The sequence below is a fragment of the Lotus japonicus genome, chromosome 1, assembly GCF_012489685.1.
Source record: "Lotus japonicus ecotype B-129 chromosome 1, LjGifu_v1.2".
Lineage (NCBI taxonomy): Eukaryota > Viridiplantae > Streptophyta > Magnoliopsida > Fabales > Fabaceae > Lotus > Lotus japonicus.
The window spans coordinates 92,934,534-92,961,755 of NC_080041.1; the positions used below are offsets into that span (position 1 = coordinate 92,934,534).

At 35.3% G+C, this 27,222-nt stretch overlaps 4 protein-coding genes across 6 annotated transcripts; 2 read left to right on the forward strand and 2 right to left on the reverse strand.

The window, feature by feature from the left end:
- Nucleotides 1–754: 754 nt before the first annotated feature.
- LOC130727881 (uncharacterized) lies at nucleotides 755–3,353 on the reverse strand. The gene is made up of 2 exons (XM_057579154.1): nucleotides 2,496–3,353; nucleotides 755–1,562 (listed from the first exon to the last, which is right to left on the reverse strand). Exons 1-2 carry the CDS (start codon nucleotides 2,943–2,945, stop codon nucleotides 789–791), a joined length of 1,224 nt encoding a protein of 407 aa, XP_057435137.1. The 5' UTR covers nucleotides 2,946–3,353; the 3' UTR covers nucleotides 755–788.
- Nucleotides 3,354–6,889: 3,536 nt separating this feature from the next.
- LOC130727882 (WD repeat-containing protein DWA2-like) lies at nucleotides 6,890–11,962 on the forward strand. Its single transcript, XM_057579156.1, has 13 exons — nucleotides 6,890–7,049; nucleotides 7,143–7,226; nucleotides 7,327–7,459; nucleotides 7,620–7,731; nucleotides 8,074–8,173; nucleotides 8,741–8,868; nucleotides 9,259–9,328; nucleotides 9,671–9,759; nucleotides 10,051–10,096; nucleotides 10,492–10,562; nucleotides 10,646–10,719; nucleotides 10,791–10,849; nucleotides 11,548–11,962. Exons 1-13 carry the CDS (start codon nucleotides 7,005–7,007, stop codon nucleotides 11,587–11,589), a joined length of 1,053 nt encoding a protein of 350 aa, XP_057435139.1. The 5' UTR covers nucleotides 6,890–7,004; the 3' UTR covers nucleotides 11,590–11,962.
- Nucleotides 11,963–14,362: 2,400 nt separating this feature from the next.
- On the forward strand, nucleotides 14,363–20,661 carry LOC130727884 (protein EARLY STARVATION 1, chloroplastic). Its single transcript, XM_057579160.1, has 11 exons — nucleotides 14,363–15,046; nucleotides 15,954–16,039; nucleotides 16,174–16,367; nucleotides 17,544–17,583; nucleotides 18,311–18,392; nucleotides 18,485–18,562; nucleotides 18,668–18,793; nucleotides 19,468–19,589; nucleotides 19,707–19,746; nucleotides 19,936–20,010; nucleotides 20,340–20,661. Exons 1-11 carry the CDS (start codon nucleotides 14,703–14,705, stop codon nucleotides 20,518–20,520), a joined length of 1,368 nt encoding a protein of 455 aa, XP_057435143.1. The 5' UTR covers nucleotides 14,363–14,702; the 3' UTR covers nucleotides 20,521–20,661.
- Nucleotides 20,662–21,002: 341 nt separating this feature from the next.
- LOC130727883 (O-fucosyltransferase 16-like) lies at nucleotides 21,003–27,039 on the reverse strand. 3 transcript variants are annotated; one of them, XM_057579157.1, is made up of 10 exons: nucleotides 26,459–27,039; nucleotides 26,291–26,368; nucleotides 26,091–26,181; nucleotides 25,891–25,967; nucleotides 25,335–25,423; nucleotides 25,001–25,184; nucleotides 24,031–24,212; nucleotides 22,677–22,779; nucleotides 22,006–22,337; nucleotides 21,003–21,912 (listed from the first exon to the last, which is right to left on the reverse strand). In XM_057579157.1, the coding sequence occupies exons 1-10, from the start codon at nucleotides 26,627–26,629 to the stop codon at nucleotides 21,489–21,491; spliced, it is 1,731 nt and encodes a 576-aa protein (XP_057435140.1). In that variant the 5' UTR covers nucleotides 26,630–27,039; the 3' UTR covers nucleotides 21,003–21,488. The 3 variants fall into 3 exon arrangements, with proteins under 3 accessions (XP_057435140.1, XP_057435141.1, XP_057435142.1); XM_057579158.1 differs by having other exon boundaries at nucleotides 25,891–25,986; nucleotides 26,459–26,522; XM_057579159.1 differs by lacking the exons at nucleotides 26,291–26,368; nucleotides 26,459–27,039 and having other exon boundaries at nucleotides 26,050–26,181.
- Nucleotides 27,040–27,222: the final 183 nt, after the last annotated feature.

The following is a 27,222-nucleotide window of genomic DNA, read 5'->3' on the forward strand; positions in this document are numbered from 1 at the left end:
AAAGAGTTGTATTTAACTTAAAGGGTACAAAATGACCCTTCATTAATATTTTTATTATTTTTCACATAATTTGTTACTCGCTCATTTAGCAGGAAAAAAAAAATTCTCCCTTTTTTTTTTGGTACATCACAAAATTTCTCCCTTTAAAAGTAAAAGGCATATTACATTAAAAATGGTGTGACTGCAAAATTGTAAATTCATGGGAACAATGATTATGATAAGTTAGGATATGATAAGGAAGAGTAGAAAATGCATTATAATAGGAGAAAAAGCTTGATGCACCGACGGTATAATTTTTTTTTACACCTTCAACCAATCTTGAATGTGGGAAAATGAATTTTTTATTAATTAAATTGAATGATGTGATAAATCTTTGAAATCTGATTAATTGACGGTGTAAAAAGCTTTACACTGTCCGTGCATCAAAATTAAACTCTTACAGTAGTATCAACTTTAAAAGTCAAAAGCTAGATTAATTGAAATAAAACGCTCTTAGATTGCTACGGGCTGATGAGGGTGGTAGAGGAAGCACAAACACTTCGTTATGCAGTTCATCAATTATCTCATCTCGACCTGTTACTTGGAACTCCTTTTGTCCTTAGGTTAGGAGTCAATATGACAAGTTATTATCATTCTAAAAGGCAATTGTGAAACAGTTAATAATTACGGTGTCAAGGGAAATGATCCTATTTCCGTCAACTTAATACTAAGTTGTGTGTGACAAGAACTATCTAAGGGGGAAAAAACTAAGACAGGATCAAGAGAAAAATAATATATATATATCTAATCTAATTTCGTTTCAAACCTAATGTACAAATTTCTTCTACAGAAGGTGCATCCCAATAAGTAGCATGTTTTCTGAACTCGTTAAAATCATTAACGCATTCATCAAATTTCATAGAGTGAACTCGCTTCCTAGTCGCCGCAAATTTCTTTCCGGCAACACTATCAAAAATCTTCTCCCAACCGTTTTCCCAGCTTTCATGAGCATTGCAAAGCTCAAGTGCCCCGCCGCCCCAATCGGTCCAACTCCACCCCTTCTCAACCACCACCATCACCTCCTCCACGCATTTGCCCGTACAAACTGGCCTGCACGGCCGACACTTTGCTCCGCTCAGCGGACCGGGGCTCGACAGCGCCGCCACCGGCACGCCATACTGGCCCGGCGGGAAATCGTAGCTCCGGTCCGAGACGATGCAAAAAGGGAGGCGGTTTGTGAGGTAGCTCACCTTCTGCGTGGTGAGTTGGGCTTTGAAGGCTGCTTCGGAGTTGAGCTCCGTGAAATCGGCAGAGTCTAAAGCGGGAATGAGAGAGAGTCGTGACATGGCCACCGTTGAAGTTCTAAGGTCGCCAATTCCTAAACGATCGTTGAGTCCACCGTATGAGGATCCGGATGGGACCAGGTACTGACTCGGAACAAAGTTTTCAGGTCTCAATGGAGCATTCCAATACCCATCTACTCGAGTTCTGATTATCCAATCGTACGTGAAGTTGTTTCTCTCTTGATGTGATTTTATCATGGTTAAGCATCCTTCCACGAGGTTAAAATATTGAATAAGTCCCTGCAAAGCAAAACGCAAATTAGACTCAAACCGTAATCGGCATTATTATTTTCTTATACGTAAATTCACTTAATTGGTTAGCAACTTTGCATCAAACCGTAAGAATACAATAAAAGTTGGTAATCTCCACGAACAGAAAAGACCAAACTCAAATAAGGCTCAATAAAATAAGTAAATAATAAAGGTTAGCTGAATCTAATATTTTAAAAATTCATACATATCAAAATATTACTAGATTTAAGACTAAAAATGATTTTACTAACAACAAAATTTGTACAAATTTAATAGTAGTTAATTTTAATTAGTTAAAATAGATTTTTTCAGCCGTGAATATTTTTATTCTTTTTGAAAAGTAAACTTATCAGTTTTTTTTTAACGTAAGTAAACTTATCAGTTGAAAGAAGCATAATAGTGAATTTTTAATCTTCTAAGATGAAAATTTCACGGTAAATTCAAAAGGCATGACAGTTTGTTACGTTATGATATAATAATGAATAAATTTTAAAATAATTTATCATCTAAAAGAAAACTAAACATGCATTAATCAACTTGAAACGGACATAGAAGTCAATACATCAAAATCAACACCTATTGTTGAAATGTTGTGTTGCACTGATAAATGACCAAGCACCTAACATCTTTTCTTTTCCTTTAACCAACGTATATATGGATTATTTGGAAGATGAAATGTCGAAGTAAAGTATTTTTTTTCCTTTTACGTTATCATCTTTAATGCACTTTTTGAAGTGCAGATAAGAAAGAATAGGATTCGGAAAAAAATCTGCAGCACTAATAACAACCTCAAATTTCACCATCACAACCGCATCCATCGTTAAAAAAAAGGAAAAATTACATATCCAACACGTAACAATTTTTCATAATTTCAGAAAAAAAAAATGAAGAAAAAAATAAGATGAGCATGAAACAACGGACCTGGATGCCATTGGGCGAGTTATGCGCCGTGAGGACTCGAGCATACGACTCGTTCTCCGGCAACGGCTGAGGGTGGAAGATTCTCACGGCGGCGACGTTCGGCGCAGACTTCAACAGCGAGAATTTGAATGCGTCATTGTCTAACGGACTATGCAGGAAGAGATCTGAATTCGGGTACTCCTTGAGTATATTCTGTATTATGGAAGGTCCGGTGAGTTCGAACCTCCGCGCACCGCCGACCAAACACACTGCCATTCTCGACCGGAGCAACTCATCTTTCCGAACACCACCGCCACCACCAAAAGGAAGGTTGAAGAGAAAATTCTGAACCGGGTAAAAAGATGAAAAGGTGTTTAAATTGAAAGAGAAGAAAATAACCAGAGAAACTGGAAAAATTATAAACACGACGAATCGCCAATCAAAATCTGAAACTCGTTTGGTAAATGGCATGGTGAATATTTTTGGTTTCTCTCACTAACTTTCTCTCTCTATAACTAACTTATTTTTGGTTCATCACGTTTTTTGTGTTTTCGTAAAATTACTAGCAATACGATTCATGTGATGAAACGGAAGGAGCATGGTTTGGTGAGAGTTGGTGATGTGAAGATATTTGGCAGGGTGATGATAAATAGAAGAAGGAGGATGATGAGAATGAGAAAATTGAAAAGTCATCATGTGCAGAGGGTTTTCCATCATGTCACACACCTAATTAGTGTTTTCCCAAAACAAACTGATTAACCTCACAACCGTCGTCTTGTTTGAAATTGAAAGATTCATTACCATCTTCCACTAATAAACGTAACTTAATCTCTAATTTAAGTGTTTGAGATAAACCTATGGGTGATGAAAAGTAAATGGTCAAGATAACGAAACCATTCATTCCCCTCCTTAGTTGTTTCTGTTTGACTCTTTAGATATATAACATCCTTTTAGTAATTGGTTATTTATTTAAGTTTTAAAACAATTACGGCTCGTTTGGGGTCAGAATAGAATAAGAGCAGGATATGATAAACGATTGGATAAGACAGAATATGATAAAAACATGATAGATTTTTATTCTATCCCGCGTTTGAGATGAACATGATATTGATAGGATATTATAGAAACAATAAAAAATGTATTAAATTTTCATTTGAAATAAAAAAATTCAAAGTATTAATTAACTGATATCCTATCTTGTCAGGATAATTTCTATTCTAAGTCTCCCTCATGATAATTTTTACACAGGATAAACATGATATGATAAGGGATAAGATAGTGTTATCATATCATGTTGGCACAACAAACAACATATTACAGCAGAATATAATTATTGTTATCATATCTTGTCTGCTTATCCTGTCCACTAAACGAGCCATTATTCTATCGTACAGTTTTTTAGATATGAAAAAATATCTTAATTTTAATAATAAAGTTATATAAATTAACTACTTAAATTAACTACTTAAATAAAGATATACACATGATACTAGAAATTAAACCCGTGCGTTGCACGGGTTTTTTTTAAGTTATATGTTAAATTTATCTTCGTATATGTAATAATATAGTAAATGTATTGTGTAGTAGATAATTAAAAATAAGATAAATATATAAAATGTAATTACATTGATAAAGTTTAATAAAATATTTATTGTAAACTAATTTTTTAGTATATTAAAAAATATTTTATGTTGCTTACTAAAATTAATTTTCAATTCATTTCGTGATCATATGTTTTCATAATAGTACACTCTCTATAATAAGTAAAAGGAGGGAAATATATAATTAGAGTTGAATAACTTAGTTTGTGTTTTGTGCAAAATGATGTTTCTCTCTTACTTTTATGCATGTTTTCACCTTGAAAGCAATGTTTGCAATTGAATTTTTATGGGAACAATGGTATAGAAAATGTTTAATTATGAAAAATATTTTTAGTGATGCATATAAAAAATTATATTATTTATTGTTTAATAAGCATTTAATTAGTTAATATGCAGTTTGTAAGAAATTATATTTTTTAATTTAATTTGTTGATAAATGAATTAAGATAATAGTTTATCTTTTTGGTACATCAGAAATATATATTGCACCCTTCAAGGATTGATATTTTGACCTCCCCCACCCTACACACATGTCCTCTAGCTCTTGCCACTTGAGCTATCATTCGATGACAGATAATAATTTATCTTATTCAATATAAACTTTTTACAATTTTGAAGATAGTAAAAAATTGAAAAAACTTTATAAGTGCAATTTACAAACACAAATCGTTCTATCTGATGTATATCTATCATAGTGGTTAAAATTAACTCTTTAATCCCTAAGGTTCGATCATTAAGAACTGTACTCTATGGGAGACCTTTGACTTTAATCACACTCGAGTAGAACATGGTTTCCTCAGTAGATGATACATGTGGCTAAAAAACTAACAAAAATTGTAAAGACTTAGTTAAAAAACTTCATAAGCTTGACTACTATGAATATAAAGATAAAAATAAGTGGAAGTTGGTTAAGAATATTTTTTATTTTTTATCAATTAAGAAAAATTTTAAGTATACCAAATATAATTGCATTTAGGAAGTTCATTAAACACTTTATTGTATACTACTTTTTTTTCCTATTATAGGTGAGTGCAACAATAATAAACCTCAGGGAAAGTTAGTGCAATATGCCCATATTTATGTAAAAATCATATTAAATATTATTACCAAAAACATATTTTTAATATAAATTATAATTATTATCAACCAAAAATTTCAAAATTAAACTATTTTGAAAAATGAATTTATTTGAGTTATTCTTTTATTTTTTATAAAAAATATGATATGCATAATATTTTAAATATACCTTCTAATTTTATTAATTTATTTTTAATATATTTAATTTATTTATTATCATATATGTATTTAATTAGAAAAATTACTCTATTATAATCAATAATTACTTGATAAAAAATATAAAAGTAGCAATATTAAGAAGAATCATTAAATGATAACCACAATATGTAATTAATGTAAAAACTCAAGTGAGCTTTACATATATATATAGATTGTTAGATGGAAAATGATTGATGGCACGAGATATTGTGCCACGAATGTGCACGACTTTATCTCAAGTTAGTTATTCTGATCAGTAATTTTTCCCTTAAATATCATTTTCATTAATAGAAATTTAATTTTTGAAAAACTAAACACAACTAGCCGTGTTGGAGGTGTGTCTGTTTTGAGTCGTGCCTTGTATCACTTCTCTTATTAGGTTGTTTCATAATGACATTTTTATGTGAATTTAATTTTAGCATTTTGTTGAATATTATAAGGAATGGCTCCTTTTTTGGTATTTAATACTAGTTGTTAATTTTGGAATTTTCTCAAAAAATTCCAAAATTAACAGAAAAATCTATGAACTTCTTTATCATTATTTTTACATTGCGCTCCCATCAACACAACTCATCCGGTTCAATCAGCGCTGCAAACTCTACGACTATAAGGGCATCTCATCTTAATTTTAATGACATCAATATGGTCAAAACACCAGCTTTGAGAATATATGGAAGGAAGAAAGACTCCGTAGATCCCATCACCCTAATCAATCACCAACATAAGCTGAGGCGAACGATGGAAATTAAAATCAGGAAATGGCGGTGGTAGTGGGTGCAAACTAACGATGCGAGGTGTAGATTGTGACAAGCTGAGTTAGTGCCTATAGAAAGAAAGTGGCAGTGGGGAAGGAGTGGTGGCCAAAAAATAAAGGGGGGGGGGGACATAGACTAGAATAGTAAAAAAAACTTGCTTATTTAGGTATCAAAACCACCTAATGTAGAAAGAAACTCACCTAACGTGGGGAGAAAACAACTATGAAGAAGGGGAAAACCCTCCCTAAAGGAGAGGGAGCCCCCAATGGAGGAGGAGACTCTCAAAGGGAGGTAACATCATTGCAACTTTATTTTGTGTCCTAGCCCACCATTTTTTTCTTCTCTTGGTCAAGGCATCGCCAAAACTGCTAGTATAATAAGTGGTAGGGAACTAACCATGCATTGAGTTTTTTCCATTGACAATAGCTACGACAACGCAATTTTTTTGTGTGTTAAATTGCTATCGCAGTTTTAATTCGAGTGTGATGAAAGTCAAACGTCTCTTCAAAAGCACGATTCTTAAGTTGAACTCTCGACATAGAATACAAAGAACCCTTTTTTACTACTGCGACTAACATATGTACTACTTACTACGACAATGCAGTTGAAACTTGAAAGAAAAGATTCAGATTTAATATATTCTTAAAAGGCTGGCCTTACAAGGCTGGCCCAATAAGTCTAATAGGCTCACTCGAAAGCCCGTTGGAACTACTGTGGATCCCTCTCACAATACCATCTGCAAGCCCACAACATAGCTTCAGAAAAAAGAAAGAAAAAAAACTAGCTACAGCAAGCACGAGCTAGCAGAAGCAAAGACGCATTGCCATTCTGGGTTGAACTCTTCGGGCATTGAGTGTGGCGTAGTAGAATCAGCAGCGTCCTTGTAGCAAGCAAGAGCAATGCAAGCTGCTTCATCAGGAATCGGATACGGTCTAAAATATCAGGTCAATTTCACAACAACCAATCATCATTCCCAGTTTCCAATGATCTAACATTCTAACTATTCCAATTTCTTTCATTCTCTAATTCGATACCAGGCTAGATGCATATCGGATGTAAAAGCAGACACAGATCACACTAGCTTCCTCGCCGGCACTCTCAGCCTCAAAGAAGAAAATGAGGTACATAGTCTAGTTTTCGTTGTTAATTTCTCATGGAAGCTTCATAGAATTTGATCTGAATTGGCAAACAGTGAATCGTTATATTATCATATCACTACAGGTTCATCTGATTAGGCTTTCGTCGAGTGGAACTGAACTGTTCTGTGAGGGATTGTTTTCGCACCCGAACGAGATCTGGGACCTTGTTTCCTGCCCTTTTGATCAGCGAATCTTCTCAACCGTCTACTCTAATGGTTGGTAATCATGTCCACCTGCATTTGTTTGTGAATTATTTTTAGTCATATTATTGAGATTGCGATAGCTTGTGCTTCTTGTGCATCATTTTAACACTCCTAGTTAGATAGAAAGACTTGTGTTGCTGATGGATGATGGTGTTGATGTTCATATAAAAAGGCGAATCGTATGGAGCAGCTATATGGCAGATCCCGGAGTTATATGGCGAGTTAAATTCCCCTCAGCTAGAGAGAATCACATCGCTTGACACTGATGCTTCTAAGATTAAATGGTGAGTTTGCAGCTCCCTTATGCAGATTTATTCGATTCGGACTCCGGTCGGCTTTATAATAGCTTCTATTATATGTTATCGCATTGCCAAGAGTTTAGGTTGGTGTCAGAAGATGTTTTGATGAAATTTATGTGGAGAAACATAGTTAAATTTAAATGTTGTTTTTAAGCAAGGTATAATTTCCCTAGTTTACATCATTGGATTACACTTTTGGCTATCTCATCGAATCCGCTGCTTATATAATTTAATGACTTTACTGTTTACTATTTGGTCATTACACAATTTGAAATTTGATGCATTGATTTATTTGGTCTTTCTTACTAAATATTCACCACTGAACAGCATTCTTTGGTGGCCATCTGGAAGGCATGATAAATTGATCAGCATTAATGAGGAAAACTTGTGCTTGTGGAATTTGGATGTTTCCAAGAAAACTGCACAGGTAAGAAACTCATAGCGTAGAAAAAAGATTCATAGAGGCATACAAATGCATATTGGTTTGAAATCACATGTTATTCCTACTCATGTTACCATCCTTTGTCATAGTAAACTAATAAATTAATCCTTACGAGGAGGAGTAAAACATTATGATTCTCATCATGTTATTTGAGTGAGGGACATTATAGAGAATGAAGGGTTGAAGATGAGTGAAGATATTGGTAAAGAGATCCCCCCCCAAACAAATGTTAATCTGTGATGCTTCAGTCTGTGGTGAAAATGACTAAGAAATTGATTACGCACTGCCCACTATGAATTTAATTTTGTTCCTTAAGAGTGATTGCGAGCTTAAATGCAAGTCAAACACAACACAGTTTAATCTTAAGTTGTGTAAAATAACATTGCATGTAACTGTAATTCACAACTTTAGGGCTTACGATCTGTGTTGGGATGTTGACATTCATAGGCTTTTGTGATCACGGTCAATACTATTCATAAATGCCAGAGTTTATGTTGATTTTGGCTTAGTCGTCCTCCCCCTCTCAACGCGTATGAACGAAAAAATTTCCAGGTACAATCTAAAGATTCAGCTGGTGTGCTGCACAAGTTATCAGGAGGGGCATGGGATCCGCATGATGTGAATTCTGTTGCTGCAACTTGTGAATCATATCTCCAGTTTTGGGATGTCAGAACAATGAAGTATGTATTATCCATAATGTCATTTATTCTTTTACAGGTTTATTACATGATAATATTCTACCATGGTGGAATTGGACACAAATGTGATATTAGGATTGCATGTTTTTTTTGTCCTTGAGGAAAGATGTTGTTTTTTTTTTTTGAACTTTGAATCATACAGTCATATGATATGATATTCGGGACCTGATCCATCATTCAGTGTTCCTTAATCTTGACAAGTCTATGCATTTGCAACTATGTTCTTCATTCTGGATATAAACTACTTGTTTCATTTAAAGTTCGGAATTGGAGGTGCTGGGAGACGGATATATTCCCTGCAGCCAACTAGTTCTTAGGTTAATTGGTATCCTTGTGGTTTCTTGTCTTCTAATAGGATTCTTTAAATTACAGGAAGACTAATTCAATTGAGTGTTCCCATGTATGCGGTGTTGATTACGATCCTTGCAAGAAGCACATACTTGTAAGAGTTGAACTTCTTCATTGTATTGATATGTGTGTTTTTACCTTCCTTTGAAAATGATTTTATAACCTGTGTCTGAGATAATTTGTTAGAATATATTTCTGAAATTCACATATGATTTTGCATCGATTGTCAACATTGGTTGCTGACATTCAATTACATTACAGAGTGGATGGCTCTTTTTCCTTTTGTTTTCCTAGTGTTAAAATACTTTATTTTGCATGGCATGATTTTTCTAAATTTAATTACACATTGAATTTACAGCAGCGACTGTCTTATCAGATGGCGGTATTCTACCACCTTTTGTTTATTCTGGCTAAATTGAATTGGTGTTTTGTACAGGTTACTGCAGAACATGAGTCTGGGATACATGTTTGGGATCTAAGAAATCCGAAAGTTCCCCTCCAAGAGCTTCCAGGACATACACATTGGTACCTATCATGTACAGTATTGCAAAACTGCTTTTGATTTTTGGCTATATTTCCAGACCAGAACGCTACTGTGCTACAATTTCCAATCAATCCCCTATGAAAAAAAGGAAAAAAATTAAATTAATAAAGAAAAGCAGAGGGGGGGGGGGGGGGAACAACTGCTGCTTTATTTCATTCCATCATTTATGATGATTGATTGATGCACAATAAGCGACTGTTTTATTTCATTAGAATATCCTTTATTTTTTTTTCAGACATCTGATTAGCAATATGTATTTCTTGTAATGCCAGGACATGGAGTGTCAAGTGTAACCCAGAGTATGATGGAATGATCCTGGTTCTCTCTCTCTCTCTCTCTCTCTCTATATATATATATATATATATATATACACATGGATGAGGTTCATCTAAAATGAGCTTTTTTTTAGATTGAGCAAGTTTGGGTGTATCTACTACCCTTAATTTATTTCAAATTGCATCTTCATGGTAACATATTTGAGTGTGGATTTACCCTTACTTGCTCAATTTAGCGATAAGATTTATTTGAAGGAGCTTTTTTCACATGCTCACACGCTTCTGCGCTCACTTGGAAAAACACAAACACAAAAACAAGCACACTTGATGACTTTTGTTGCTAGTGTTCATTTGTTGGTGTGTGAAAGGTGGTCTGTATTCTAAATATTCATGTTATGGGGCTGTTTAGTTATGTGTCATGAAATGTCGACATTACAGAGTGCGGGTACAGATTCAGCTGTTAACTTGTGGCTTGCTTCTACAAACCTTGATGAGTTAACAACTGAAAGGTCAGTTTCTTATCTTATATGTTTATACAATTTTTATATGACCGCTTATATTTTTTATTCATCTATGCTTGCATTTTTGGCAGTCAAGCAGATTCGTCTTCCCGTTGGGTTGATCCATTACTTAATACATACAGTGATTATGAAGACAGCATTTATGGTAAGAGCTGCAAAATTTTTAATCTTTGATCATCGTAGACTTTTACTTAGCAATTTTTAATTCATTTACAGGGCTCACATGGAGTTCTCGTGAACCATGGATCTTTGCATCATTATCTTATGATGGCAGGGTAAGACCACAAGCCAATCTTTATGTTTATATTTCTAGGAACCATTTTTTTAAGGGAAATAATTGCTCCATCTCCTCAATAGCTCTTACAGAACCAGTAAGTAGCCAATAACAGCGATTATTTTCCGAAAGTAAATTAATCTAAAAAATACACCCTTATTCCCAATGTTAGTTGAAATAAATTTGCTTCCTGAAAAAATACTTATTTAAGATTAAACTTTTTATAATGCCTACATTACATTGCCTAGCTTCATCATGCTTATTATATTGTGCTTATGTCTATGGTCTTCACCGCCAGTTAGCCCAACATCCAGCATGCTATGACCCCAAAAATTTTAGTTCTGTCTGACCTGAATTTATAGCACTATGAACAAATAGTACTGAAGTTCAAGGGGCTAGTCTTTCTCACTTTCTTATATCATACTGTTGCAAGCTTCAATTAGGTAATGAATTTCCTTTTAGCTGAGGTGCCAATAGGTGCATGTGGTCATGAGATCAGACTACTTAGTCAAACACTTGAACTTATGAAGGAAAGTAATTCCCTTTTTTATGATTTTCCCTCTGATTAGGGCTACAGTATAACATTCTAAATCAATGGCTTTGTCTAAACCGAGATAATTATTTGATGGTCTTCTTGTGCAACTTGTCTACAGTAATCAATAGTCATCTTGTTAATTTGACATTTATTTTTAAAAACAGGTTGTTGTGGAATCCGTTAAGCCTTTCATCTCCAAAAAATGAAGTTCCACACCTATTCCTTTGTTGCTACCATTTGTCATCTTCTCGTGTATGTCGGTACTTTCTGCCTCTCGGGTCTTGAGATACATAGTCCTTGGAAAACCCAACATGTAACCGTTGGTGGGTTTGATGTGGCTGAATAGTTTAAATGTTTGAATATGCAAGGCATCTTTGATCAGGAATCATTGATAGTTCACAAATCAACATTTTTTTTAATCTTTTGACATTGAAATCATTTCTAGGTTGAACTATGTTTCTAGCCTTGGTTAGACAATACACATCCTTTTTGTGTAATTCATGGAGTCATTGTGTAATCTATGGAACTGCAAGCTCTTTCTGTATAAACTTAATTTTCTTCTAACATATTTAACTTTAAGTTCATTCGTATTATACTTAACTGGTACAGAAAATTCAATCAGATTATAGTTAATCAGTTTCTTCAATAGATTTCCCTTGTGGAACCTTCTATTCCTATAAAGTTGGATTTGCATGACCTCAAAGGCAGTGTCATGAGTTTAAGAGCAGCTAGTGGATTAAAGTGGGTGGCTGAGGAAATGGGAAGAGTATAGGAGGCCTGTGTTGATTTTGCCTTGCCTTGCCCTGCCCTGTTCATATGGGACCCCTCTTCAAAATGGATATAGTGGGTCTGAGAGATCTCACTTCCTAGCTGACCTGTTTTCCCCTGCCACTTAAAGGGCTTCATAACCACGAGTTTTGTGTCACATTTTCATACCACGTCAGCGCGCATTCATTTTGAGTCAGCTTCTCTTTATCCACAAATTCTAATTCCAATTGTCAACAGGTGCTTTGACGTGTCCTCGTGGCATATTTGAAGGACACGTGCAAGGGCAACCTTAACAAAGTGTGGAAGGGAAAGGTGCGAGCATTTCTGAGTGACTAGACAAAGTGTGGAAGGTTGGGTTGTGGATAAGATGAGAGGACTTTTTTGCTTTCCAACGGGATTTGAGTCTACTTTTCTTTTCTGTCGTGTCGGTGTATCCTGCGAATATTTGATTCTCTAGATTCTTCTGATTAAAAATTGAAAATTTATATGATATGTGGATAATGATATATACACACCTCATATGTTATACACTTCATTTTCACCTATTTTTATTTCTATCTTTCTCCTCTTATCATTTATCATATCTTATACTTTCTCTCTCTTATTTTTTCTTTTCTTCCTATCTCTCTCATCCTCCACCTCTTTCCACCTCATAGATGAGGTGTGGACAAATAATTGTCCATGATATGTTGATGGGCGTGTGATGCGGCATGCTTGGATGGAAAATGTTCTTCCACATACCAATTTCACCCCATCCAATCGATAGATCAAAAATAGAAGAGGAGAAGTGAAGAATGAAGATATAATGAGTTATATTAAGGAAAAAGATACGATAGGATATAAAGAGAAAGTAGGTGAAATTAGATGAAAGATAAATTATGATGTGAGTAAGTTGAGTCTATTTAAAACTCTTCAGTTTTAATGCATAAGTCCGACCAAAGGACGATGCTACATGCTTGAATGGAAAATGTTCTCCCCACACACCAATTTCACCCCATCCAATTGAGAGATAAAAAACTGAAAAGGTAGAAGTGAAGATATGATGAATGATATTAAAGAAAAAGATAGAGAGATATAAACATAAAGTGAGTGAAATAAGATGGAAGGTAAATAGTGATATGAATAGGTTGAACATATTTAAAATTCTTTAAAAAAAAAAGGCATAAGTCTGACCTATTACTTGTCATAGACTTTAGTCTCACTTGACTTATAAGTTGCGTGTTAAATTATACTAAACTAAATCTTTCTATAAACATTAATTATATTATAAGCTATATGAATTATGTTGGTTTTTTCATGGCCATAAAACCAATTTTAAATCATACTTTACACTAAAGGATTTAAATATGTCATAAATCTATTTATAAATATACTTAAGTCTTTATATAAATCAACTTGCTTAAATATATCAAATGTAAATTTCTAACGTAACAACAATAACAATGATAAAATATATTTGTATTAACCACATTTATTTAAATATGCTAGTCTATTATGGTTAAACTTAGGCTTTAGTCTAATTATAAATTTAGTATGGTCTGACTTGCACCTAATGTAAGCTAAACCATAGGCCCATACGAATGATTTGACATATTTCCACTCCTAGGTTACACTAGTGGTATAGTCATTTTATTAGGATTTCATTAATTTAAAATGAATTCATTCACTTAATCAATAGTGTGATGACTTATTCTACCTTCTAAAACTCATTTTATAGCCAACACGGGTTGACACAACTGGTTTCAGGTTCCGGGTTTAGCTCTCACCTTTATAGAGGTCGAGGGTTCTAATTCCCTTGGTGGTCAGTAAAATCTCAGTTGGTGGACAACCCTTCTCGAGAAGATCCCCCAACGCTTCTTCCATGAGTGAGCCTCTGCTGGCCTCCCCAGTATGCCACTAACGCATTACCTGGTAATTTGGAGGTGCTTTCTCACTACTCTACCATTTAAAAAAAAAATAACTCATTTTATAAGACTGATCTGGAGTCCATTTTTTAATATTATTGTAACAGAATTATTCCCCTTTCACTCACCTAAAAATGAAGTTGAATTGTTTCACTCATTAACTCATATCATAATCTCGGTAATTAATTAATATAATTTGGTGGTTGAAGAGACGACACGTGGCAATACCGAAGTGGAATAACAGACACAAATAGAGGCGGGTCCCAGTTGCTCACGTGTATTTGTATATATGAGTAAATCTCGGGATTCGTTACCGTGTTCGAACTCGAAGCCCAGCCCGGATCTGAACTCCTCTTCTTCCCCGTTTTCTTTCTCTCTTCCCTTTCCCCTTCCTTTCCACTCACTACCCGTAACCACCACACACAACCCTCCCTTCAAATTCCAACAAACTCAACCACTCACTCACTCACTCTCTCTCAGATCACACAAAACACATGCTTCAAAACTCAACGTTCCTCACTCTCTTCCGCTTCTGCATTTAGCAATCTCTAACTACCTCCTACACTCACACATTCCACGCCGCGCAAAACTCGGAAAACCGTTTCACGGAGGCTAATTTCGTCAATGTCATTTTTCCGGCGGCATTGATGGCGGCGAGTTCTAGAGGCTTCTCGACGGCGCAGTTCGATTTCAAGCTCAGAGCAAGGCGCCTCAATGTCGTCGCTGCTTCTCTGCTGCTACCTAGCAACCACGTGCTCGTCGAATCGTCGTGCTCGAGGAGGAAGCGGAGGAAGACGTGCTTCTTCGACGTTGATCGAGCTCGACTACGATGCTGCTGTTCCGACTCGGTCACTCCGATTCGCAGAGCGAGTGGAGCTGGCAACGGCGGTGATAGGAGCGAGGAGTGGAGGTTGGATCCGAAGAAAAACCCTCACATTCATAGAATGAGGGTTCAGGCTTCTCCTGCTGCAATGCCTTTCGCTTCTCCACCGTACGTCTTTCGCTAAACTGAAATCAATGTTCTGTTTAGGTTAATTAACACGAGTTTAATCACTATACAACTGAAATCAGTGTTATGCTTAGGTTAATTAACACGAGTTTAATTACTATACAAGTAAGAAATTCAACTAGGTGTAAAATGTGATTATGAGATTTAGTTACTAATTAAATTCATAATTAATTCTTATCTGTGGCTAATTCTGAGAAATTTCTGTGCATCTTGTCTGAAATCTCTATATTGATGAAGATGAAAACAATTTTAGCTGTGAAATGAAATGATAGTAGGAATGTGCAGGGTTTTCATATGATGTTGGATCTGTTTTTTGTATGCGCTTGGTGATTTCTATTTACTGTTCTGCAATGTTCAGTCAATAGTGATAACTGATAACATACTCGCTCTTTTGTTTTGGCTCAATTATTAGCTTCTGTTAATTTCTTGTGGAGTGTACTGTATAACAGTAATGCATGTAAAATCATAGAGGCTTTTTTTCTTGGCATTTTCTTCAGTATTTTCTAAATATTTTTAGAACCAACGGGAGAGATACTGGTGATAACCTTGCTATAGTTTGTAAGAGAAGAGATGAGAGTGGTTTTGTGCACATTAGCTCGGTATGTAAGAATTAAGATGTATCAGCCTTATTTGGGGACATGAACGATGAGTTTAGTACTATATTCCAATTGTTACCTGTTCAAAATGGAATTTGTGTAGATGTTAAGAGCAAGGAAGGACGGAGCATACTTATCATTTTTAACTTTCTGTTTCTGTTTTCTAAATGAATGGTGCTTTGTTCCTGATATGTCATTGAGTGTTAATTGGCATTTTATTATTCTTTTTACAACCCACATTACCTTAAACTTTTTCTCAATGGTTATGCTGCTTTGTGTCATGATGGCCACAGATCCTTCCTGAAGCAGGAAAAATTCTATCCTCGTTGCACGCCAAGAAATTCTGGTCCACAGTCACGTGATACCCCACCAAAAAGAGGTAGTTTATGATTTATATAGCCTTATCACTTTATATCTGTTCTGGACATTAGTGAAGGCTATTTTAGATGTTTTCTATTAGTCAATGACAGTGTTAAATATCATATATGTTTATGTTCACCGCTTCCTATGCAGACACGGGTATAGCAAATGAGAAGGACTGGGGTATCAGCTTGTTAAATGAAAATGTTAACGAGTCCGGCACTAATGAAGATGGGAGTACCTGGTACAGAGAAAATGGGGAAGAGCTGGGTGAAAATGGATATAGATGTAGATGGACAAGAATGGGTGGTCAATCCCATGATGGTTCCTCAGAATGGAAAGAAACGGTATATTTAATTTTAAAATTTGAATGTCCTAGTACTTTTCCCCCAATAAAACATGGGAATATATAAATGAAAGAAGTTTAAGTTTAAGTTTCGTTTTGAATGAAAGCTATCTTATCTCTTCTATTTTTCTATCCTTAGTCATCAAATATAATCTTGTTTGATACTTGCAAATTATCTTTGTTGGCTTAAACAAATTATTAAACTATAAAGGATTGATCTTGATTACCAAACTGTACATCATAGAGATTTCTGTGCCGTCTTTCTGTGAGAAATGATTATGGTAAAGCACAGTAATCACAAATACTTATAACAGAAAACTTCACCTTTTGCTAGAGTGGCTTAGATAGTTTTCACATGTGTTAGATTAATAACTACAGTAGCTTAGATAAATGTCTCTGTGTTGCATGTAATAAGGAGAGGATCTCGGTGTGTAAACATTTCTCTTCTTTGAAAATTTTTAGCACTGCATTCAAAGATTTCTAGAAATTTAGTTTGAACTTAAACTTTAAACTCTTGGATTGGCTCTTGTAATTTGAAACTGAGTATGTACTTTCATGTATTTAGTGTTGAATAACCTTATTGAAATGCTAACATTCCTGGCAAGGGAAAATTCTATTTATCCTTGTATTATCATCACAATATCAATCATTTGCCACTATGAATCCTAACATGGAAAATAGGTCTTATATTCTTCAATGTGCAACATTTTTTCTAGCTATACTTCTTGTGCCATCAGAGTTCGTAAAATCTGATTATCTGCTATCACAATCTGAAATTGTTTCTTTCTTGTAATTTATTTCATTTACTTCCAATTGTCATTTTTTCCATAATATTTTTGCTTTATGGAAAATTTTGGGGTTTTCCCTGAATTTGTATGATTCAACTGGTTGGTTAAAGCAATTTGTGTCTCATGTCACTTGAAACTTATTTTTGAGTAAACCAAGGAGATGTTTGTTAATTGTTCATATGTTTTGAGTTCCTTTCATAATATATTCTGTAGCTGAATCAGGTATGGTTTGAACTTTGAAGCATGGTAGGTTGGTAACAATATTTTAACACAACAAATGGGTTCCTAGGTGGCTTTATTTGTAATATATTAGATTGACAGTATTCATGACCCTATCAGTATCACCCCAGGTGGATTCATTTAATTGGCTTTATTGATCTAATTGACAGTGGTGGGAGAAGAGTGACTGGACGGGATATAAGGAGCTAGGTATGTTGTTTCCTTTATGTTTGGTAGAGCAGCATTACTTGGAACTTTTAAGAATTCTTAGTTTGTGTTTGAGGCTAGTCAAGAATTTCGACTGGGCAGAAGTACATAATTATTCTGTCCAGAAGAGAGTTTGAGGGGTTCAAACTCCTGGACCAATGCTCAAACATGTTGTTAGTACATTTAGTAGAGTTCTACAGATTTATTATAACAACTAATTGCTAATAACTTTTGGTTAATCTATGATTATGTATATATTAAAATGTGTTCCATCATATTGCCTGCTCCAATATATGCAATTTTTTCACTTATGTAAAAAATTCTAAAATCTAAGTTGAATGCAATGATTGTATGGTTGTAATAGAACAAATAAATAAAGGAATGAAGTGATATTAAGGACCTTCCCACTAACTGATGGGATAGTTGAGCTGTCATTCCGTACACTGTCCTACCCTTTCTCAGTTGATGAGCAGATTGTGCTGCCAGCATGCCATTCAAAGTGTTTTGGTTTTTCTTTTCAACCTGCGTGCGCATATTTATGTTCTTACAAGGAATGACATTATCATTTGAGCTTCACTAAACCTTTGTCTGAATTAACTAAAATTCCCATGGTGTAATTAACTGAATCAATACTCGGTAAATGGGTTGTTGCATCAGTATTTTTTCGACTCAAATAATCTAAATATTGATTATTATCAGTATGTGTGATTAATTTTACAAGTTCTTATAGGTGTTGAGAAATCTGGTAGAAATTCTGAGGGGGATTCTTGGTGGGAAACATGGCAAGAAAATCTTCAGCAAGATGAATGGAGGTCATTACTCATTACTTTATTTCTCTGCTTGTTGTGAACAAGTAAACCACTTAAGTTCTTAACTCCAATTTCTTGCATGTTTAAATTTGCAGTAACATAGCAAGAATAGAAAGAAGCGCACAAAAGCAAGCAAAATCTGGAACTGAAAATGCTGGATGGTATGAGAAATGGTAAGTTGATATATTTTACACCCGCCCTAAAAAAATGCTGGTATTCTGTACACATTATTATTGAATCAAAAACATTTAGAATTTCTGACTCCTCAATTTGGTTAGGTGGGAAAAATATGATGCTAAAGGGTGGACTGAAAAAGGGGCACATAAGTATGGTAGACTGAATGAACAATCATGGTGGGAGAAGTGGGGCGAGCATTATGATGGAAGAGAATCTGTTCTCAAATGGTATGTATTCTGATTTTCCTATCGAATGAATTTGCTTTATTCTCATATGCTATTCCATGTAGCGACAATTGTGTCTGCATGTATGTAGGTCAGGGTTCGTTTACATCTGTGTAATTTGCCACCATTATATCATCAAATTCTTAATATCTCGTCATATGAATCTAACCATAGAATTTTAGATAAGTATTACATTTATCATGTACAATAACATGACATAATATCATTTTGAGACCATATTATAGGCTAGTTTCTAAATATTGATGGATGTAAATTAACATGAGCCTTTATGAGCAATTGAGCATGGCAATGAAGGCATGTATGATGTACTTTTGTTCTTGCAAAGTTGCAAACCGACAGTAGATTTTGTGAAAATTAATCCTATAAAATTTTATTTACTGGTGTAAGATTGATGTTGATTTATGCTAATGTCAGTGAATACTATGCTTTCAAGTGTTCAATTATAAGATTTTTTCCAGCACCCCAGAACTGTTTCCGTTTTTCTGTTCGCCACACTTGTTCTTTTTTCTTTCTTGTCTCCTATATAATTGCAATTCTCGTGTTGATTTCTTTGAATATGAAGGGTTTGTATACATGTTTATCAAAATTCTTGCCAGAAAACCAGCGCTGAAATTTATCCTTATTGATCCTTCATTTTCTTGATTTTGCTTCCTCAGGACAGATAAGTGGGCTGAAACTGAGCTTGGAACAAAATGGGGAGACAAGTGGGAGGAGAGGTTTTTCAAAGGCATAGGTTCGCGTCATGGGGAAACATGGCATGTATCTCCAAGCAGTGAACGTATGTTACACTTACCACAACTCTAGTTTATATATAAAATTCTTTCACATTCATTAAACATAACCATTTTAGTATACTGTATTTTTAACTTTGTTGCAACTTTCATCCTTTTGGCAGGTTGGTCAAGAACTTGGGGAGAAGAGCATTTCGGAAATGGGTATCAAAGGGCTATACAGCTAATTAGTTTGAATTATTTGTTCATGATAATAGCTTAAAAGTGACTTGGGTTACTGAACAGATCTGTATACTGTATCTGAGTTTTTTTATGCAATTCCTCCAAATGCTTTCCTAAAGTGTTACTGTTCTGTGCCACATTGCTAATTGGTTCACCATTTGCCTGTAACAGGAAAGTCCATAAATATGGAAATAGCACAACTGGTGAGAGCTGGGATATAGTTGTAGATGAGGAAACTTATTACGAGTAAGAACATTCTTTTCAAGGAGTAACAATTCTATTGCATGCCAATTCTTGTAAACACAGTTTGTCACTAATCTTTTTGGTTTGCTACTAAATGAAACAATTGCTACTTCATCATTTTAAAGTAATACTTGACCCTTTTTGTTATTTTGCATACATGTTTTATGATGTTCCTACTGAAAACTTGGAATTGAAACTCTTGAGGCCACAATCATTATAAAAGCTTATACAATCCTCAACCCATAACTGCTTTTTCTAACCTTACTTCTTAGTTAGACCTATATAGCCATAATGCTTATATCTTAATTTGATTATATCTCTTTGTCATGAAGGGCGGAACCTCATTATGGATGGGCAGATGTGGTGGGTGATTCAAGCCAATTACTCTCAATTGAGCCTCGCGAGAGGCCGCCTGGTGTCTTCCCCAATCTAGACTTCGGTTCACCTCCCTCCCCCGAAGCTGATAATTCACCGGATGATGATTTTCCCCGTCACAATGAAGATCTGACTTAAGTGCTCCATTGCTTATTCTGTTCAATTATAGAGAGCTCCTATCACAAGAGGAACTCCATTTGTAAAAGACATGTTGTAGAATGTAGATCAATCATTTTATTCATTCTTTCCATCCTTTTGATATTCTCATTATTTCTCGTACACTATTGGATACTCTTTTTAGGTACAAGAGTTATTGCTACATGTGTGGCTCTTTGTGAAATCAAACCAAATTACAAAAAAAATTAAACAAGCTTGAAGTTTCATGATTTTCAAAGCAGGCTTATCAGTCAGCTCGACAAGACAAACAATTCCATCAGACTTGTCAAGCTGGCTACCCTTCAGATATGTAGTTCCTACTCCATTCGTCGCATTTTAACTGTAATTTAATGCAATACACAATTCTTGACAAATAATTTATTATATTGTTATTTTGGTCATAAAATAAATTATTTTAACTACTTGTATAGAAGAATTTATCAATGTTTTAAAAACTGCTAGCCGTAAAATCAAAGCTTGCATGCTGTTACCTCTATAATTGAAGTTGACTGCATTAATGTCAAAGAAAAACATGAACGTCCATGAGTACGCCTAACAACTTTAACCATTTTCCTAAGACAAAGATATACAGATTTTCCTACATCCTAACAAAGCTCAAATGCAGCTAGATGTCGCTCCAACTCCACTCTCATTGACCACTTGTGATCGCCTCTTTACATATTTAAATATAAGTTCCGAAACCTCCAAAATCCAGCATCAACTTAAAAATGTACAAAATGTTTGTATGATTAAATTTGAGATCTCTTCTGACCATAGCCTCCACTTGAAGTTCCGCTCAGCTACTATTGAGAAGAAATATGTGCTCTTCTCTGTTTCTCAAATCTCTGTTTCTCAAATTGAGCAGGCTGCTTAAGGGGATAGTGTGGTGAAGGCAGAGAATCATAATGAAGGTGACAAAAACGTAATCAGCGCTGAAAACAACAGCCTCACTAATCTGACACAATTTCCTCCAACTCAGGATCCTCAAAGTTGAGAGTTTCATAGTCCGACGTTGTTTCATTGAACATATCCTTCTCTGGTATTTCATTCATATCATTGTCATCGTCATCGTCATCTTCAACATCAACCTCTTCGTTTGCTACATTTTTCTGGGGTATACTATCCTTCCCAAATTTTCTTGGTCCAGAATTTTTGTCCACTTTAGCCCCAGAATCTTCACATATACAGGTATGTGGATTCTCATGAAACCCGCCTCTACCTGGTCTAACCTCCTTTGGCTCCCCCACAAAGCCTTTCTGAAAAGTACGGATACCAGAAGCAAAAACTTCCCAAGTCATATTACTTCTGCTCAAGAACAACCGGTAGATTTTTTTAGCATTTGGACGAATGGTAGGTTTGTGCCCAAAGTATCTCCTATAAGGAAGTGTCAATACAGCTAATTAGCAGGTAGAGATATCAGTGATCAACAGAAAATAAAAGAGAGATTGCAAATGGAGTACAACATACCTTCGCCCAGCTAATATTTTAGCCATATTACCATTGTTATTGGTCACAAAAACATCACTTTCATCACAAACAATGAAGTCGAGTGCAGCCATGCGAGAAGAAAATGAAGAAAATGGTCCTAGTTCTTCCTTGGTAGCAATGGTTTCTTTTGTATGGAAATTAGGAAACAAAGCTTTGAGAGGTGCCAATGTTTCTTCCCCACCATAAACTTCCCCAGATGCAACATAAATATGAACCTCAGAACCATAGCCCAAGGCTCTTAGCATGAGACCAACTTCTTCTGGGGTTAATGGGCATTTTCCCTGCCTCCTTTGCCTATCAGGATTGCTTTTCTGCAATATCAATCTCCATCACATTATTTTCTAGTCTATGTACTCATCTTTTTAATCAGTTTTCTTATGCAAACATAGTTGGGCAAAATGTTAACGCCTATTCTTTTGGCAACTTGCTACTAACAAGGTGAAAGACTTTTCAAAAGTTAGAGAGACATAGCTTATATTCATTCTATGAAAATATCCTGTTAGGTTTACAGGTCCTGTGTCATTATAACCAAAATTAATACCACATGATCTTGCATGTGTATTCAAGCATACAAAAACACTACATACATTACATTTTCAATATCTCCTAATAAATAATGGTTGGTGATGAAGTTAACATGTGAGACTTACATGTAGTGTCTTCCACCTCCTCCTTATTGCCCCCAGTTCCTTCTGCTCCTTCTCGCCTCCACCATAATCACATCCAGAAAATGCAAGCATATCAGGTTCATATCTGTAGCAAAATAAGCTGGTCAAATTTAGAAACTATTCAATTATTATCTGGTATTCTACCTAGCTAATAGCATCTTAAATGTGAAAGTGTAAACTGTTAAAGCAATTTCCCACTGTCCAAATAGAATAACAGAAGTTTCAAATGCACTGATCCAAATTAAGCTCATGATAAGGACCTAGTCTAAACTATGGGTCTATACGTGTGCATGTATATTTGGGAGCTACGCAAAACTTCTACTTGTTTTCCTTATCAGGCAGTTTACCTCCTTTTATTTTTTATCCTCTGCTCCGTCTGTTACCCGTCTAAAATTTACATCTTTATAATACACACTCACACACTGACAGAACAGAACAAATAAATGAGTAGATCACGTTAGCGAAGATACTCAATCTTAGAATGCAATGAAAAAATCACTAAATGAAATAACCAAACTAAAGAAATAACCACTAGCTGAACACTGAAAGGAGGTTAAGATAACCAGTTTATCACAAAGAAGATTCAGGAGCAAAAACTTGCCCTTAAATTTTTTGGCATTCCTCTATATGTATAAGCACAAAATTAGAGTATATACTGTACTCTTAGCATGGTTAAATCATTACAATGACATGTATATTTTAATACCACCGTTTGTATAAAACTGAAATTATTTCCGTAATAGGAACAATGCCCAGCATGTGCATCTTTCGTGATACACATGCTGTCATAAGTTGTCCCCTGCGTTTCCACAGATATGGAGGAGAGTGCAAATAGGAACAAGCAAGAATAGGAATTATGGTGAAATTGTTATATTAAAATATCTGAGGCAGTAGGAATAGAGATTATTGTCAATTAACTGTTTGTAACAGAAAGTGGGAGAGGGAGAAGATAAAGGAGTTTATTATGATTGAGTTGGTATAAATAGGGAAAGGGAATTGAGGGAGGGAAAGGGTTCAAGTGTTAGGGAAGCTGCTGCCCCTTGAGGTGCTGCATATCCAATCGTAGTACTATCACTGTTTATCAATTCATACGGTTCATCTTCTTCCATAGTTGGTCTTATAACATTGGGAGTATACCTCTAAGGGTGTATTCAATTAAAATCTCAGTTCCTTATCCATATTAGTTTCACGTTTCCTAACAATAATATGATTTTCTTTAGTTTTGTTGGTAAACACTCCATTGATGAATCTGATTTATAAGATGACTGTACCGGTACCACGTTATTTGAATAAGATAGATAAACAGATAATAAAGGGCCAAAATCAATCAGACTACCTGAGGTGCAGTGCAATATAATGCTTGCTTTTCATCCTCATCCGATGGACCAATTTTTCACCCATTGTTAGTATAGGGTTGGTAAATTTCAAAGCGTGGTAATTAACTCTACATCTCAACTTCTGATACTCTGTATCCAACCTATTTGCAAGTCTGTAGTCAAACTTGTTGAGCTGAACAGCCTGCCACAAAAATAAAGCAGATAAATTAAATGTGTTTTCAGCATAACCAAACATTCAATTATGCATATATTATGGTGATCAGATAAAGCACTCATATTCAAAGCAGTAATCACTAGTTTATTAAAGCTAAAAAGACAGTTGCTACAGAGTAGAGCTTTCAGTTCTTCTTGAATTTCCTAAAAATCTCTTGCAGTTTTGAGCATACAAAATGTCCTATCTTGGATAACCAAAACCAGACAAACGTAAGAGAAATTTTTTAAATTGTGCAATTTATAGAAACTCAGACTTTAAGTGGGCTGAATATTTCAGGGTTTGAATATTTATTTAATGAACCTAAGGTAGGATTCTCATCCATAGGATGGCTAACATGGATCAAATATGCGGTCAAGGTACAATGAATAGTATCTTTATCATCTAGATTTTTTAGGCAAATTATGAAATAAACAGAGGAGAAAAATGAACAGTATCATAAGGTACATTAGGCATTGAAGTTCATCGAATATTAGCCATGAGATTGGAGGCCCAACGAAGTTCATTATACTAAAATAAAAGCATCAAACCAATCTACATAGACTTACTATAGCATCTATCCTGTAAAGATTTCGATTCTTGTTCTTAACCTAAAAGCATTTAAAAACTTCCTTGTACAGTGATATCTTCCCAGCAATAAATTACAAATTTACAATCAAACTAAGAGATGACAGCACCCTCTATTCAATAGAGAATCTAATAAGTTATACAACATATTAGCAGTACTAGTAGTAATTTCTCTAGGAATAAAAACTTACACGCTTTTTCTGGAGCACGGGTAATATACGATTTATATAGCATCTTTCACTACACTTCCTTGGAACACGCATGCTGTATGCAGATAATGGTTTCTTACCCTTACTTGGGAGTTGCTTGATAATTTGGACATCTTTGGACAGATGCGATATAAACCAATCAACATCAAAGATCTCTGAAAAGTTACTGCAAAAGATAAAACAAGACGTTATTTCACAATCTAAGATACATCTGAGAATGATACACTTGAATGATTAAACAGCCAAGTCAAATTAAAACAGAACAACTGCGAACACAACCACAACCAAGAAAACATATGTCCCTTCAGTAACTAACCTAGAATCTTTCCAGTAAGATCGTTGATCCAATTTTGGCACTACAAGAGTCGCATTCAAAATTCGCGCAGCAACAACAGCATCTGTTATCTGCCAGTTGTAGAAACAGAAATTGACATTAATAGCTGAGTATGCAGATAGTTTCCAAACAATAAGCACCAACAACAGTTATCATATACTACAGTACACTATCCTGATTTGCATTTTAGCTAAGCAAAAAGATTTACTGGTCTCCTTACTCCAGGTTACGCAGCAAACAATTTGCTGAGAGTTTTTCACCAAATGTGTCAAGCACTTCACCCTCCATGATCATTTATTAATATACGGCCCCAACTTCAACAAGTTCAGTCCCCTTTCTAATTAAATGCCACATTACTTACTATAGCCAGAACAAGTTGATTTTATTTGACAACCTTGATCTACAGCGGAATCCAATTGAGGAAGCATATGATTTTTATATTTACTAGAAGTACATAATGAAAAAAGAGAAAAACAAACAAAAGTCAGATATGAAATCTTTGATTGACTAAAACAATGAGAACAGTAGAGAAAACTACCCCAGTTCTTTGTTGATTCAAGCCTCCACTGGTTGCAATCAACAAATACCGATTCGGATGCGTAATCTCTCGAGCTTCTGCCACATGAATAGTCACCTGTCATTGTCAGATATTGATATATACAGAATAGAAACCAAGTTTCAAACAAAAAAGTTATACGTCGCATTATCACTTGATTACTGAACCAACGAGATACGCACTTGGAAACTTGCTGCTGGCATTGCTGCAGCCGTGGAAGTGCTCCGAATTTCTAGAACTCCACACATCTCGACCTAGCTTCCCTCCGTCACTCTGTTCATCAGTTAATCAAAGCAAAAACACACAAACACCGAATCAAGATCCGAGAACAGAAACGCGAAATCAACGCCGAATTCAAATTGAAATCAGAGAAAGCCCTAACCGGAATGCGAAACACAGGATTTCCAATCGCGTCATCGACAGGATTTCCAATCGCATCATCATCCGCTTGAACATTGAACTGTACAGTAATTGAAATCAATTATCGGATAATGTGATAGGTGAAAGAGAGAGAGAGAGAGAGAGAGAGAGAGAGAGAGAGAGAGAGTACCGAGGCGTATTGTTGTCTGTGGTGGTGCATATGATCAGTATCGATCGGAGTAGGAGCTAAAAAGGAAAGGAGAGCGAAGAGAAAGAGTAGAGCGGCGGCGACGGCGGAGATCAGTGGAATCATACGGCCGCAGCGTTGGTAATGGTGGTGGCGCCGCCGCTGAAACGCCATTTGTCCTCCTGCGGTTGTAGCGAAATCGGAGGAATTTTGAAATGAATTGTTACAATTTCATCTTCTTCTTCCTAAATTGAATTTTATATGTGAAATTTCTTTTCAGTCGGTTACGGCATTTGAAGAATAAAATACAGCAAAGGATGAATCTGTTGCAGGTTTGAAATAATGGTAATGATGGTTGTGATAGTGCTTTTCTGGCTGGGTGCTACAACAGAAAATACTATAAAAAGCTGAGGACTGAGGAGGATGAATGCAATGAATAATGGTTGTGGCTGGCTACTACTACTACTACAAGACGGTTTTCTTGGTTTTCACACTTTTGCCACCCGTGCCCTCTCCTTCCTAACGCCTCATTCTTATTTGCGTTTCAGTTTCAATTTTGAGAGTGAGAATGCCTATTAATATTCCCTTCTCTCAAACCCCACTCCTCTTTTTCGGTACATGAAGAAACCACTCTTTTCAATACCCTAGAGCTTCTTTGCTTCAACTTTTCTAATTATTCGGGTGCTTTTTAGGTTTTTGTTGTTGTTGTGGGTATCTCTATTTTATTGAGGTAAATCATAGTATTCAATTAGTGCATCTAAATGTTA